The 15,685-nt window shown below is 35.8% G+C and overlaps 3 protein-coding genes, 1 long non-coding RNA gene and 1 pseudogene across 5 annotated transcripts; 2 read left to right on the top strand and 3 right to left on the bottom strand.

The window, feature by feature from the left end:
- The first annotated feature begins 89 nt into the window (after positions 1-89).
- LOC113505146 lies at positions 90-2,618 on the top strand. Its single transcript, XM_026887707.1, has 4 exons — positions 90-182; positions 478-628; positions 1,003-1,183; positions 1,759-2,618. The coding sequence occupies exons 1-2, from the start codon at positions 145-147 to the stop codon at positions 620-622; spliced, it is 183 nt and encodes a 60-aa protein (XP_026743508.1). The 5' UTR covers positions 90-144; the 3' UTR covers positions 623-628; positions 1,003-1,183; positions 1,759-2,618.
- Positions 96-2,618, top strand: LOC113505145 (mitochondrial import inner membrane translocase subunit Tim10). Of its 2 annotated transcripts, none has more exons than XM_026887705.1 (4): positions 96-182; positions 478-628; positions 1,003-1,183; positions 1,759-2,618. In XM_026887705.1, the coding sequence occupies exons 3-4, from the start codon at positions 1,042-1,044 to the stop codon at positions 1,899-1,901; spliced, it is 285 nt and encodes a 94-aa protein (XP_026743506.1). In that variant the 5' UTR covers positions 96-182; positions 478-628; positions 1,003-1,041; the 3' UTR covers positions 1,902-2,618. The 2 variants fall into 2 exon arrangements, with proteins under 2 accessions (XP_026743506.1, XP_026743507.1); XM_026887706.1 differs by lacking the exon at positions 96-182 and having other exon boundaries at positions 485-628; positions 1,759-1,874; positions 2,279-2,618.
- LOC113505142 lies at positions 2,614-4,072 on the bottom strand (annotated as a pseudogene).
- Positions 4,073-4,371: 299 nt separating this feature from the next.
- Positions 4,372-15,664, bottom strand: LOC113505147. Its single transcript, XR_003401604.1, has 3 exons — positions 15,469-15,664; positions 4,685-4,840; positions 4,372-4,401 (listed from the first exon to the last, which is right to left on the bottom strand). It is a non-coding gene; the product is annotated as an uncharacterized LOC113505147 (long non-coding RNA).
- On the bottom strand, positions 13,312-15,429 carry LOC113505141 (vacuolar protein sorting-associated protein 26B-like). The gene has a single exon (XM_026887700.1). The coding sequence runs from the start codon at positions 15,251-15,253 to the stop codon at positions 13,949-13,951; it is 1,305 nt and encodes a 434-aa protein (XP_026743501.1). The 5' UTR covers positions 15,254-15,429; the 3' UTR covers positions 13,312-13,948.
- Positions 15,665-15,685: the final 21 nt, after the last annotated feature.

Raw genomic sequence — 15,685 nt, forward strand, 5'->3', positions numbered from 1 at the left:
GTGCTTTAATTTTTTTGTTTTTAATTGTGTGCTGCCATATAAAACACGACTGAAGCGACTTCCCTCTATGACGTAACGTGACAATATTTGACACTATATTAGTAACCTAAAATAATTTTACTGAAGTTTTCTTGAGAATATATTATGCCGCTTGGAAAATTCGGGAAAATTACAATTTCGTGGTAATTACTTGAATAATACATATACATAACCCGTTAAAGTTTACAATCCATTTGCGGTGAGCCTTGTACATTTCAAATTATTATTTTGTTCTTTACATTATTACCTATTTTCTATTGATTTCTACAGTATGAAATAGATTGAGTAGCTTTGTACTAAGATCCCATTGCTTTATAGATTTTTATTTGGTGTAAATTTTGTAATTCAGCTGTTTTTACATTTGCTCTTTGTAAACCTCCTTTTACCCTGTTTACGTAAATTATTATTTTCTCACTGGTATTGTACTGTAATCTTCAGGTTAGTGGTGACAGTGACAAGTTTATCATTGTTCGTGGTAGCCAAGGACCACATAAATGCGCGTCGTCTAGAGAACATGAGATCTCGGGAACGTATGCGCAAGTCCAACGAAGGAGAATACCCAGACGTGTACAGGTCTCTTTGAGTACAAGTAAGTAACTTCTGGATAGTTCAGGATCCACTGGCCTTTTGCTACATAGCCTTATTCATTAAAGCTATATTGAAACTATTGTAACACAAGATAACATATTTTAGTAAGACAGAATGATAAAAAAATTACCAGGTAGGTTATAAATAGTTTTGTAATACTTGATAGCTGTGTTATGAAAATTAAAATCTTAATTTTTCAAGGTAGATATGATGAACCAGTAGTTTTTCTTGAAAGACAATTCCTTATTTATCTTGGTGCAAAATAATAATAAAAAAAAATTGTCAATCTTAAATACTGATGATACTGAATTTTGATTAGATTTGAATTTTGACCATGTCGGGCACCAATACTAATATCTGAAATATATTTTCCAGATTTTATTTCAATTAAGTCACATATACAAATAATCGAAGATGGCAGTACCCCAGCTAGACCCTGCTAAGTTGCAGCTGGTGCAAGAGTTGGAGATTGAGATGATGTCGGACATGTACAACCGACTGGTCACCGCATGCCACCGTAAATGCATACCCGTTAAATACCATGAGACAGAGCTTGGTAAGGCCATATTACTTACATATCACCAATTTTTGTTTTGTTGCCTTTCCAACTATTTTGCCCACTTACCAGTCTATGAACAGACATACAACCTGTTCATTACAGCTGCATAGTAATATTGCATGGTATGAGACAGCAGTAGTCTTGTGTGACAGGAGAGAATGGAGGGTTAAATGGTACAATGGGAAAAACATGTCCTTGTATGATAGCTCTGTAGTATAAAGTTGATGACTAAGTAAAAATATAAGTCATGAAAAAAAGGTACAGCACGCTAAACTAGAAATCAACTCGTTTTGATTCCACTTGTGGTCATTTATTTTTAGGCTTTAGTGTCCTATGGCCAGACAAAGGCCTCTCCCTTGTTCCATGTAATTTCTATCCCATAGCTACCACTCAGTGTGGAAATTGATTAAATTTTTCAACACTTATTTGTAAACTCATTTCAATTGCATTGTTCTTTCTTTATGCACTGAAACTTGCATTTTGTAAGAAATTTATATTTCTGGTTTCAAAGTTCACTTCAAAGATAATTAAACCAAACAGTCGTAATAATATAATAAAATCTGTAATTTCAGGGAAGGGCGAGTCTGTCTGCTTAGACCGATGCGTGGCTAAGTACCTCGATGTCCACGAGCGCATCGGCAAGAAGCTATCCAATATGTCTCAGGGCGAAGCAGAAGACCTCACCAAGGTCAATCCGCTAGATCCCAAGAAATAGTACTAGATAGACATGGATGCCACTTATCTTGAATCATACTACAATAGACATGTACATTTGTAAAAGTAACATTAAATGTGCCCAATGAGCAGAGATAAAAAATATAAACAAAAAATGTTATGTACCCCTGGAAGTTTTTATATATTTTATCTTTACTTGTTGATGTTGTGCTGTTTAGTCACATGTAAAGGTTGAATATTCTGTAAAATAGTAGTAATATATACCAGACAGGCATAAACACGCAATAATAATTTGGTTCATGTAATTTTGCGATGTGTCTTTGATTTGTTATTGAGTATTATAGTGTAGCCATCACATTAAATGACTGTTGCATTTATTTTCAGTTGTCTTTATCAAATCCATTTGAACTCTTGCAGATTTCTCCCTGACGACAGCTCAATTCTAACAAATCAGTTCTTATTACCACTTCACTCGGCGAAATATCCCAGCGGCATTTAATGTATACCACGACCTCAATAAAGACTGTTTAATAATATTCCTAATACAATACCGAATGTCTAGATTCTAAGCTAGGGTGATTCAAAATATGTATCATCCAATAAATCTTGCAAAGTGAGACAAATTCCTTGTTGTACGGGCCATAAAGACGAAAATACCAAATTTCTTGTCTACAATGGGTCATTATTGATATTTAGTAATTTAATGATTTTGTTTGAATGTTAGGAACTTGTTAGAAATAAAACTAGACAAATCCAATACAATATTTTATTTATACACCATGTGCGTCAACTAACTATCTACCTACTAATTTATCTACATAAAAAATGACTATGGCTACTTAATTTTTGTTTTAACACTACTTATTTGGCCAAAACCGTAGCCGGGCACGTAGCTCTTCACGAGTTGAACTAAAATAAATATATTGGCGCAAAAGAAAACTATGCTTTTAAGCCAGAGCAGGATAAAAACTTCTCTGCATTTGAACTCTAATAAATACGCGTAGAACAACCAGGCGCCTTGCGCTGTAATCCAGATGATGCCTAGGAGTAGAGCTCTCGTCTTGGGCATGTTGAAAGAGTGGACGACCACTGGTAGCAAGGATAGGAACCACACGAAGTACTGTGACGTCATAACACTGTTGAAAGTAACCAGCACGACCGCCTGGCAGAACATCGCAAACGGCAATGTTTTGGGATCAGGTCCGAACTTCAAACTAATCAGGAACAGGATACTGGCTTCGAATATCTGCGATATTACCTTAACGAAGTCAAAACCCATGTGTTCCATTGAGAGGTACGAATAGTAAAACAGTACGGAGAAATTGTGGCGAGTGTCCTTCCTGAACAGGTGGTAGATATAAGTCTCGAACAGGAACTCGTATCCGTATAGTGCGTACATACCATAAGTTAGTGATAGTAAGGTGGCCATGCAACTCCCAGCTAACGTCAGTTGGTTTTTATTTGGCCACAAGAGCAACATGCCATCTCTCAAGCTGGTACTACGAGTGACTTTCGACGTCGATATGCTAAGGTACATTGGGAAACTGAATGCCAAAGGGTACAAACGCAGATGGATGGCCACTCCGAGAAGAAAACCTGATAAAGCGTATTTCTTCAATCCCTTTAGGAGATTAGTCTGCAGAAATAGCAAGGAGAGCACTATGAAGTAGCATGGTACGGAGTCAGCATTCCCGCGCGTTGATATACCAATACTCATGGGGTTGTAAAGCCATATCATGGAGCAATAGGTGGGTATCCGACTCAGAACGCTTTTAGGGCTCAACTGATGTTCCACTAAGGTCTTAACCGCCATGGTAATAAAGATGTCAAACGAAGAAAACAGTAACTTCCCAAAGTTCTTGCCGAGAAAGATGTTCGGAACTAACATGTATGCTATGATAGGGCTGTATCTGTAGGTGTGACGGTTGTACGGTGAGTTCCCGTTAACGACGTGCCTCGCGGCGTCAGAGAACACTTTGTAGTCCACATCGGTGTAGGGTACATCGTAAATTTCGTCGTGATAGTCAGCATAAAATATTAACATGAGCCTTATAAACGCGCCGGCCACAAGATGGTAACTTAGCGGCAAGTTAATAAACTCGAACAATCGATGCATCTTAAATCCTAGTCTTCAAGTTCTTTGCAGCAGAAGTCAAACAAGTTTTAAACTCTTCGAATTCTTTCACACAATCGTCTTTTTTCACGGAACCTTCTTTGAGTAAAACACAGCGGGCGTACAAAGCACTTTGTTTGGAGCACTTTGCAAATATCAAGGGGTACTTAGCCAATCGTTCCCTTGCCTTGGAAACGGATTCCATAGTTAGTTTTCAGGAGCTCTGCGAAGCACCGTGAATGTAGTGGGTGGCTCACTGAGGTCCTCGGGTTCGCGGGCGCGGAAGAAAATATCGTAGATAGGTTTCGAAAATAATATTCCGATACCCAAACTGGTAAAGGTGATCTGGAAAGTCCTGGGGTAGCGGTAGATCCAACTTCTCTTGCCTAATGTTTTGCTACGATGACGATTGTCCATAGCTATTTTTCTGAAAAAGTAAAAAACATATTTTAGCTCACTGAGGGTTGTCGATTTCATATTCAAATATTTGGAATCCAGATTTCCCCACTATGTTTTCCTAATGTCACATTGGTACTTTGCCTGATCGAACCTGCATCGCGTGCATACAAATCCATGCATAAAACCGCAAGGCTACCACGACACCGAACAATTACATGACTATCTTACCAAAAACCCTTAAAATTAACACTAAAAGGATACTCTACGATTTAGAAACAACTTAAATGGGGTTTTCGCGAATATTAAAGTACCTGACTTATGCGGCCTGTCCGTGACGGCCGAGAATTTGCGAGGCTCCAAGCTGTATCCAGAGCACACCAGCGATGCATCCAACGGTTTATACTTGATGCAGCACTGGCGCATGCTTTCGAAGACGCGCGCGCAACGAACCTCCTGGAAGTCGTTTTCTGGAAAGAAAAGTTATGATTAGTCTTTTCATCGTAAGTACTTGATATTCAAAAGCATAATAAGTATGTAAGTATTTGAATAGTTTAAAATTTTGCCCTATTTGAAGATATCAAATACAGTTCACGTTATTGAAGATTGTGGGTGAAAAGTTTAAATGCAGATGTTATTTTTCGTCTTTTAATGTTTTTTTTGTATTTTGTATTTTTGCTCAAAAAGGGTCAAAAGGAGGTCCAGTTATTAATTTATGGCCATAAAAGAAAGCTAATAAACTTAGGCTTTTAGGTACTTTTTAAATTTCGCTATATAATCCGACTAAGATTAGAGATAGTCAATTGGATTACCTACGCTTGTGTAAGTTAATTGAATATTTTTAAACTCCAAAAAATAGATGGCGCGGCGCGATAGAACTTTTTCAATTTAGCTCGGTGTTTTTATACCTGCTTGACTAGGTGGCTTAACTCAAGAGTTATCTCGTTATTTTCAACGTGAATTTACGTAAGTTACGTTTTGCCTGCAAATATAATATCTAAACATTTAAGTAATTGATTATGATTTGTCTTCTACTTCTGTAGAATTGCGAGAACCTTGTTAACATTATGGTTTTCAGTAAAAACAAATCATTTCATTACGCGTGCTTTACTGAATCATTATTAACTATAATTACTAACACCAATTAACACTCATAAATTACTAAACCTAACTCAACGAATAGGGCGAAGAAATTCCGTACGATAAAAATTTAATTTTTATTCAATCGAACGTATTAGCAGCCTGTGGGTCGATATTACTCATACGTTGAAGAAACACTGTTTATGTGAATAAATTGAGATTATATTCCGGATATAGGGGAAGAGGACGACCAAAGAAACGATGGATGGATTGTGTGAAAGACGATATGGCTGTAAAGAGTGTTTTGTGAGATGACGGCCGATAGGAAGGTATGGAAGAAGATGACATGTTGCGCCGACCCCACATAAAATAATTGGGATAAGAGTAGGGGAAATTAGGTTAGGTTAGGTTGATGGTCCGGATGGGGAGATAGCGTTCCCCAAAATTGTATCAATCCGTCAATTTGTATTCAACCGTCAATAGTTTGCATAAACAAATTTATTATACAGATATCTGCCTTGCCTTATTTGGTCTGCAGTATTGTTTTTGAGAATGTCCTTGAGCCGTTGTTCACTAATGGGAGCTTGAACAAATTATTGACTGACATCTTACGCAGTACAAAACAGTTTTGTTAAATAAAGATACTTACACTATACTAGCTAATACAACCTCAAGACCGATTGTTTTCTTTTATTTTTTTCTGATTCATTAACTCAACAGAACTAAACTATGGTATATTATACAAACGCTACTAATTCACAGCGAAATATTTTATGATTGATAAGTTGATTTACGTCATCTATGTCGTGCTCACGGCAGTACAAAGAAACAACACTTTTATTATCAATCTTTCAATTAAAACCCCATGTGTTTATTACGCCCACAACGCTAGAATGTTCCGCACCTACGTATCGCATTAGCAAGGCGCGATTTACAGCGACAGAAGTATCTGTGGTTTTCATCGTGAAGCGAGATGGCTAATATAATGACAATAGTATGTTCATTTAATAAACAGATTCCAAATTATATAATAATCACGGAAAGTCGTTTTTCAGTCTCCGACAATCACATTGCAATGAGAGAGCGTGTTTCAGGAAGCAAACGCCCCTTACTTCGCACGTTCATTGTAGGCATACGTCACCATATCACGTGTAGTCGACTTGATACAAGCGCCACCACGCCTGGCAAAGGGCACTCTGGCTTCAAACTCTAGTGAGAAGAGAAGAGCCTATTCGAATAATTCGAAACGAAACTGTTTTTTTTTTGTTTTCAATCAAATCTACTACGATCCCTTATAAAACAAAAACGCTAACGCCTCTTTCTGGATATTTATGAGAGCATTGCCTGTCCTAAAGACCTTGGTATTTACATAGAGAAATCGAATAGTTAAAAGGGACAGATATTTGTGACAAAGAAAAAAATAAAAATATTCATTTCGGCTTAAATACAATAAAATGTGATGAATAAAGTTTTTGTGGTTTGAATATGACTATGCTTTCAGTTAGGAACTAAGTATCAGTAACTAGATCATTGTAGCACGATTTAAGTCAGGATAAGCCACTGAAGTGGTTCAAACAATATTTTCATTTGTATGGTATAGTTCCTTTATCTTTGAGATCTCTTGCCAATCATATCGATCAAGATCAGATTATTCGATCAGCTCGATTGTCCAAAATAATGACGTATTATTTGTGACCTTTTAGACATAAATACTAACGTAACACGTTAACTAATTTATTGCTAGTTTCATCAGTATCGTGTCGCACATGACAAAGTACTTATTCTCCAATTGTACTTTCAGTATCTTCATGAATACCTGTCATTTCGCACCTAGCCTTTGCAACGCGCAACTAACGTGCAATATCTTAATCACGATCTATAGACGACACAATAATTATACATAGGCTAGAATAGCGCAAAGGATATGCAGCTGCGGTTTTGCGATACAAACGGATTATGGAAATTGGTTTCTTGGTCAGTTGATCTGTACATATTATATGTTGACAACTTATGCCTAATATACATTTGGCACCATACTTGGCCTCCATCTGAAGGCCTACCACTTCTCAAGAGTAAGTCTGTTGCCATTGTGGGAGTGAGACGCCGCTCTAAACCATGTAGCGCGCCATCTGATTTTTACAAAAATAGCAGTCTTTCTTTAAAAGACGGTGATAAGCCTCAATGTAACTTATACGTCACCACGAATTGCAAAGGAAAACTAAGTTTCATAAATGAGCGAAATATTATTTTGCAATTGGAGACCGCCGTCGGTCTGGTTTCTAGTTGAATCAGGGCCTTAAAACGAGTGTATGAAACGGCATCAGATCTTGATCGTTATTCTGTGTCTGGGTTCCAATGCCACTAACAAAAAGGTTCTATTGTAGAAGAACGAAACATCCACGGCTCATATCAAAAAAATACTCAATGGATATGGCTTTGCCTTTTGCTACAAATTCCACATAAAATAAATTATCTTGTGAAGTAAAAAATATTCGAACTAGTATTTTATTCAGTGCCAACTCAAATAAAAAATGTCAGCAGAAAATAGCAAAAACATTTTGCGTCATGACATTGGTGGGGAACGATCATCTAACTTGTGTAGTGAGACAAATCTATTAGCTGCTTATACAACTTTGCAATGGCCTTAACCATATAAATATGAGAGTAGATTTGTCTGGTTGTTTTTATGAAATTTCAAAATCCAAATGTTTTCTTTAATGAGCATCTTGAACTTCAAAAAACGGCGTCGAATAGGCATATATTTTTGGGTGATAATCGATCTACATGCGGGCTATGCACTGGCACGTATCAATATAAACCTATTCTTCGAAATACGACCATATTTCTTGTGACAAATTCTTGACAACGTAATTAAAATTTTGCAATATGAAACTTGGATAAGTGAGCTGCCCGCTGCGACGTGACTTCTAGAAGACGAAACACAAAATATATTAAGGCGATAGTTTTATATCGTAGGATAAGGACAAACTCTTCAGCTTTATATATTAGTATAGATAATACTAATATATAAAGCTGAAGAGTTTGTTTGTTTGAACGCGCTAATCTCAGGAACTACTGGTCCAAATTGAAAAATTCTTTTGTGTTGCATAGACCATTCATCGAGGAAGGTTTTAGGCTATAAACCATCACGCTGCGATTAATAGGAGCGAAGATACAATAATGGCAAAAGTGAAAAAAACAGGGCAGGAATAAATCGTAACTTATATCTTCTACCCACGGGACGAAGTCGCGGGCAACAGCTAGTATAATATATGAACGTTGCATTTCTAGAATATCTCATCATCATCGGCCTAGCTTTTTGCCAACTATGTTGGGGTCGGCTACCAGTCCAACCGGTTTCAGCTAAGTACCAGTGTTTCACAAGGAGCGACTGTATATCTGACCTCTTCAACCCAGTTACCTGGGCAACACGATACCCCTTCGTTAGACTGACTGTTAGACTTTTTCAAGCTTCTGACTACCTGTAACTACTGTCAAAGATGTAGGAATAACAGCCGGGGCCTACAATTTAACACATTTATAACTTATGCGGATATAGCTTAGCCACGAGCTAGAAGATCTGTACAGCAAAAAAAGTATGTTAAATGACGCGCATTCTCCTCAACTCCTGTAGAGCCATGTCTTTTGTTTTTGCGTCTTCTTTCCTTAAAGACGGTTATTCCTCGCAATGTTTAAACTTTTTTAAAGGTTCCTGGGCGGCGTCGCGACGCATCAACTAGGTATGGCTTCGTTTATTGCCCATTTCGAGGAGCGGACAAAGTTCGGGTGTTGACCTGCATTAACACATCGATAACCCCCCTCGGAAACAATTAATTTGTGTTTTCCGGTTAACAAAATATCTATGAAATCGGCTGCGTACTGAAGACTCTGTAGGTGTCATTTATTTTTTTGCGGTATCTCTTTTCTGTAAAGTCTTACAAGCAGTGGAGTGATTCCAGCCAGCCTTGATGATGATGAAAACAATCATTCTATACTGTAGTAAATACCACACACATTTCTGTGTATTTCTGACACTCTATAGAGTCTATAGCGTAAATTTCCACAGACAATGCCATTAGTAAGTCACGTAGCTATGACAAATAGGTCATGGCCGGTCGCGTACCTACCTAAATAACGATTCGATGTTAGTTAACTATGATGGGTTACCTTACACGCTAGTGACGGCCCTAATTATACAACTGGTACTGTATTACATGATTGTATTATGTAGATATTGTTAATAGGGATAAGGACACTTTTTCAGAGCACTTTTTTAGTTCTCCTAAACTTTAAAGCAGTTTATCTATGTAAATTTTCTTTGATAAGGAAAAGGAAAAAATAGGTGTCGAATACGTTTGAATTTTCTAACTGAGGCACTAAAAAGATTTTTTACTTTTTACACCCAGTCGTCTGCTACATTCCCGATAGGTTTTTTCGAGCGTATTCGTCAAAATGAAAGTTTTGTTACGAATTGTCTCAACATTTTATGCTGCTCATCTACTGCCAACTATTATAATGCCAGTTATTTACGACACCACTGATTATACTCATGTATTTGTTTCCGTGTATTTTTGACAAAAACTTGATTTAAAATAAAACGCGACTGAATACAAATTATAAAACAACATTACCAAATCGGTCAATTACTTATTCCATATAGGTTAGTATAAAAAGGAACAAATATTTAGAATCTACTTTAAAGATTGTGTGCCTGTATAGGACACAGGGCTATATTTAAACGACCATACAATATGATATTAGACGCTACCTAAACCAACATACCTTCTATATACATACATCCCTACTAATATTATAAATGCGAAAGTAACTCTGTTACGCTTTCGCGTCTAAACCACTGAACTGATTTTCATGAAATTTGGTACAGAGATAGAGTTGACCTTGAGAAAGAACATAGGATAGTTTTTATTCCGGACTTTTGAAGAGTTCTCTTGGAAACGCGATATAACCGACCTCGACGCGAGCGAAAAGCCAGTATAATATATGTATGTTATCAAACGTTATCGAGAGGGGGCGGCGCCCAAAATAATGACTGTATCTAGCTGACTCACTTTAAATGTTGGTAACTACAAGGTAGGTTTGGTTAACAGGGCCCCAATTCAGATATTTACAATGGCCGATGAATGAAAATTGGCTTAAAATGACAATTTTCGTATTGAGATTTTTCTACACAAAATTGGAAATTCAGTACGGGACGGTACATTGATGGTCAATACAATATAACTTAAAATTATTTTATTGGAAAAAAATTATAAGAATAGTTTCAAATTTAACCCAATTGCCGTTCATTCATCGGCCATTGTAAATAGCAGAATCGGGGCCCTGATAACTAGATTCTGCTAGCAATTTTGATCAAATGTGGTGCAACATGATTAGCTGAGTAATTAAAGCTCGTTTGGCAGTGAAATACTCGTATTACAAATGAACAGGATATTTTATCATGTGAGACAGAAAGATCCTTTCCTTGTTTACCTATATCCTAAATAACCAAGTCAAATCATTAATGTGATTGACGAACAAAGGAGTTAAACCGAAAGCTAAATTAGATGACTTTTATGTAGTACTATTTTATTATCCGTGCTTTAACTAGTGTTTAGGTATTTTATTAATATATATCGCAAGGGAAACTATGTTGAACAACCACAACGGCACTATTTCCGCCTAGGCAGGTAGTAAACTTGCCATTGAGACTTTATCCTTAGTAAGTATTCGTTATCTTCTTATCTTCGTTAATTAGAGTACTCAATCAAGATAACAACAAACGTTCTCTGCAAACCTTATAATTAAACTACGTGGTATTAAGACGTTAAAATACAATGATCCTGACTTTGAAAGCCATTTCTTAGGATATATAAAAAAAATATGATAGAGCTCTATAATAAAGCCCATGTAACTACTTACAAACGATATTCCATAATAGGAACTTTGTTCGCAAAGGTATGTGACAACATAATAATTAGAATATCTGTCCTAATTGCTTACGACAACGGCAGCTACAGATTAGAACATTAAACTTACGTAAATCAAATAAAAGAACAGTATTCAGCAATTTATACATATATATTTTATTAACAATAATGTTACAATCGACATGCCGCCTTAATCTCAATAGAAACAAGATATCTTTATTATACAGTGTGATACTAAAACCGAACAATCATATAACACAATATGTTCAATAACGTAAGTTACAAACTTCACCTAATTTACATTAAAATAATGGATAGAATCTACATACTTCGCCTGTGGACAGCATAATGACAATAGAGCCTGTACATAACAAAAAATACTTCGACATCCCATGCTTTTGATAGGCATTCAGTTATGCATACCCACAGCCAATAAATTTTTAAATCTTAAACTAAATATATTATGTAATACATACTTTTGTATCATAGATTCACGTACTGACAAAGCTGAATCAAAATCAATGTTCGTAGCTATTACGTTACAGCACCGACATCAATGGATGTCTCGCTAGTTCAATAATAGTTTCCTTCTATGGTGACATAGTTACAATTGATACGAACTGCTCGTTTGGCGGTTTCAATTGAAATAAATTGATGTAGATACAATCTATGGTCGTGCATTGTTTAACAATGCAATGATATGTACAAATAACAAAGCCCAAACACTTTTTTAATTGCTTTAACAAATCACTTCATAGTAAAATATTAATCCTACATGTTTTGTGTGCTTCTAGATAAGAATTACTGAACTGATCTTGATGAAATTGGTGCTTCTTATAGAGCAATATAACGAGTGACGATAGACTCATGATTCTATCGAATGGTCAAACTAATAAAAATACGTCTAACTGTAACAAAGTCTAGGAATTAGATAAAAATGCTATGATTTGTAAATGAAATTCATAAAATTGAGTGACGAAAAATGCAAGGGGTTATTTTTTTACATAAAATGGCTGCCAATATCTTCTAAGTTCATTAGTTAACAATACTGTTATGATGTGAAATTTACCTTTTTTTTCTGATAAAGCAGTTTGGGTTTGTGGTATTGTACATGAATGTGTACTAATGAATTACCATACGTATTATTCTAGTGATTAACTAATAAGCTCAACGCAGATTAATTAAAATGTTAGATACAGAAACTATTCCATTTAATCATCTAGTAATACATATTAAAAATCAGACTTGATTATTTTAAAAATATGTTCGTTAAATGAATTAAATACCGACAGATCATTCTGATAACAAAATAAATCAAGTGTATGCAAAGTTAAATAAGAATATAAGAAGCAATTTGTCTATAATATTAATAAAGTTATCGCGTAATATAATTTCCGACACCTTCGTTTATGACTTCCCAAATATTCTTACAAATACATCTTTTATTTTTAATATACACACTATGTATAATCACACTTTCGATAATTTTAAATCAATTCTCTATTTGGAAATTAGTGTGAGCGAAACTGAAGTGTTTTTTTTAGTGAGCACTAATTGAAATTTGACTAATGTTCGAATTACGTAAAAAATGTGGGCTGTATTTTTTGCCTTCGCCAAAAATAAATCTAATGGAAAAAACATATAATACAACTTGATTTTTTGTAGCTAAAATCAGTAAAAAGAAATAATTTATATTACAATTTTACATACTTTACTGTCATAAGATACAAATAAATATTTTTACAATATTTATTAAAGAATGTTAATAAATAATTGGTAGCTTGGCTTCACGAAATGTACCCTTTAACTGTTGAATATAAATAAAATTCCACATAGTTAATAAGTGGTGTAGATAAGTTCACTTTCAACAACATCAAACAAGCAGATAAGAGCTGTGCCATAAATATCTATTGCTGTTATTGCTTCCAATTTTGTTTTTTTTTTTCTTAATAATATTGCAACATTTACAATTACTGCTAGCAAACTTCAATCATTAAAAATAAAAAGATAAAGAGCATTATAATCTTATCTGTTGTATCTTTGACCTAATGTTTAATACACTATACTATAATTTTGAACAGCTCAAGACATCCTACTCTTGTTAAAGAATTCATTATAATAATTAAAATATTAAGCAAACAAACATGCTTTTAGGTAAAATGATAATAACATAGCCTACATAGAAAGAGCAAAATGTGTTTTATTTTGTTTCATTAAAGTTCAGTTTCTATTCCAGTTATTTGAATACATACCAGCCATAATTAATTATTGCAATGAAAGCAATGTACACCTATTCAGAGCACATGTTCCATATAATGCTGACAGTACTCACTAAGTCAATAATTTCGATTTATACAGCTCCAACATTTAAATGATAAAAATCCCAAATTCTACAACAATTTTAGTATTGGATATAGAAGTATTAACTTTTCTTTTGCCAGCAAACTATGTCAGCTGATATTTAAAGAAAAGTTAATACAACCATACAATTTATACGACAGTTTTCAAATATGAAAACATACAGTTCATATCTTCAGCGCTTGTCAAATTGACGGCGCAAGAGCATATCGGCTATTGACTCGGACTAGCTTCACTTTCTGGCCGGCTTAGCACAGGCTTCTCCGCAATTACTGGCTTCTCAGCTATTTGAGGTTTCTCTGCGACTGTTTGTTTATCTGGTATTATTTTCTCCATCACAGGCTCATCAATTTCTTCTTCTTCAGGTTGGTTGTTCTCGATATGTGCATTTGACAATTTGTGTGTTATCACATCCGGTTGTTCTTGCTCCATTTCAGATGGCCCATTCTGCTTTTCCCCGTCATTCATAGATGGAGAAATAGATCTTTGCATTATGTTTGGATGGGATGGAGATATAGCCCTGTTGGAGTTATCTTCACTGGAAGCACTTAATTGCCGGGGTATCGGATGACTTGGGTGGGACAATGTCTGAGGAACATGGGCATTATGCAACGGTAATCTAGACTTGTCACTCTTTCTCCATAGAGTAACTTCTTGCTGTTTAAAGTAGCGACGGTCTTCTGTGTCCATTAATACAAGATTAAGATAATACCTTACAGAGAACTTATTATTAATATCTCTCATGGTTGGTGTTAGATCATAGCCAGCTAAGAACACTCTTATTGGAATGCTTTCTCCTCTAACGGGAGCTCCATCCATTATTTCATACTTTGCAACTGTTTCATTCTCTGTGAATGTGTTGGGCCCAGATCCTGTTGTTTCTCTCTTTATTATTGATATTTCCATGTGTTTGATTTTAATACGAACAAGTAAAAAGTAGATTTTACCGACGATTACATCTTTCAAATGATATTTGGACTTGTTGTATTCAAACTCTATGTGTAGGCAGTCTTCTATCCCTACTTCCATTTTTATAGAGTTTAACACATCCGGGTAGCTGCATAACGTGTGGACAGCTATGTCGACCTCTTTGACGACGTCTGTGAGGCGACGCACGATAGTGGCCCGGAGGAAATACCTTAACCTGACATTAGCGCCTGTATATACTTCGTAGGGTTTTTCGACGTTCGCAAATTCGAACGGGTACGACGTATGCTGTAGCAGGTCACCAGGACGAGCCAGCTCTTTGACCAAGGATATGAACTCATGATGATTACCTCTATCGTAGAATAATTCTATCTGACCTATAAGTTCGACCTTGATTCCTTGGTGTTCGAGTTTCGATCCTGGTTTCCTTAGAGTTACATTTACTCGGCCGGAGACAGTCTCACCGTCGTAGTAAAGCAACAACTTTTCCTTTTTTCCATCATCCGTTTTCACTTCGGCAACCTTCCGTTTGTCAGCATCATCAAATACGATTTCGATATCCGCAGTCTGTCCGAACCCGAAAAAGCTCATTTTCGCACTAAACACTTACACAAACAGTCGGAAAGATTTTACTTGGCTTTAGAACTGATGTATAATGATTTATTTGAGCAAAACATTGAAAAACGGCGATGAAACGCCCGCAAATCTGTGAAGGCGATTGAAAGGTTGAAGCAAAGATGGCGACTGATTTCATGTCGGCTGTCGGCGAACAGGTTCATAAATAAAATTATAATGAAAAAACTTACCAACAAGGCATCTCTGGATCTCACACGCGTATCTCTTACAAGGATCCTTCGGCATAAATAGGTATTTTAACTATTGGAATAGGGAAAGTATTTATAAATCCTGAATTTCAATCATGTGTACATAAAGACAAATTTTGATGGGGCAACTCAACACATATTAAGACTCTTGCAGATTGAACTGATTATAAAACTTTTTACAAACAAGTGGTTGTAAACT

This window comes from Trichoplusia ni, chromosome 24, assembly GCF_003590095.1.
Source record: "Trichoplusia ni isolate ovarian cell line Hi5 chromosome 24, tn1, whole genome shotgun sequence".
NCBI classification, from domain to species: Eukaryota; Metazoa; Arthropoda; class Insecta; order Lepidoptera; family Noctuidae; genus Trichoplusia; species Trichoplusia ni.

What these genes read in the sequence shown, in the direction of transcription:
- LOC113505141 (XM_026887700.1), bottom strand. Translation starts at nt 15,253, where the DNA reads ATGAGCTTTTTCGGGTTCGGACAGACTGCGGATATCGAAATCGTATTT.
- LOC113505145 (XM_026887705.1), top strand. Translation starts at nt 1,042, where the DNA reads ATGGCAGTACCCCAGCTAGACCCTGCTAAGTTGCAGCTGGTGCAAGAG. An exon ending in ATACCATGAGACAGAGCTTG is followed by an intron (nt 1,184 to 1,758) that starts GTAAGGCCATAT and finishes CTGTAATTTCAG; the next exon opens with GGAAGGGCGAGTCTGTCTGC.
- LOC113505146 (XM_026887707.1), top strand. Translation starts at nt 145, where the DNA reads ATGCCGCTTGGAAAATTCGGGAAAATTACAATTTCGTG. An exon ending in GGGAAAATTACAATTTCGTG is followed by an intron (nt 183 to 477) that starts GTAATTACTTGA and finishes TGTAATCTTCAG; the next exon opens with GTTAGTGGTGACAGTGACAA.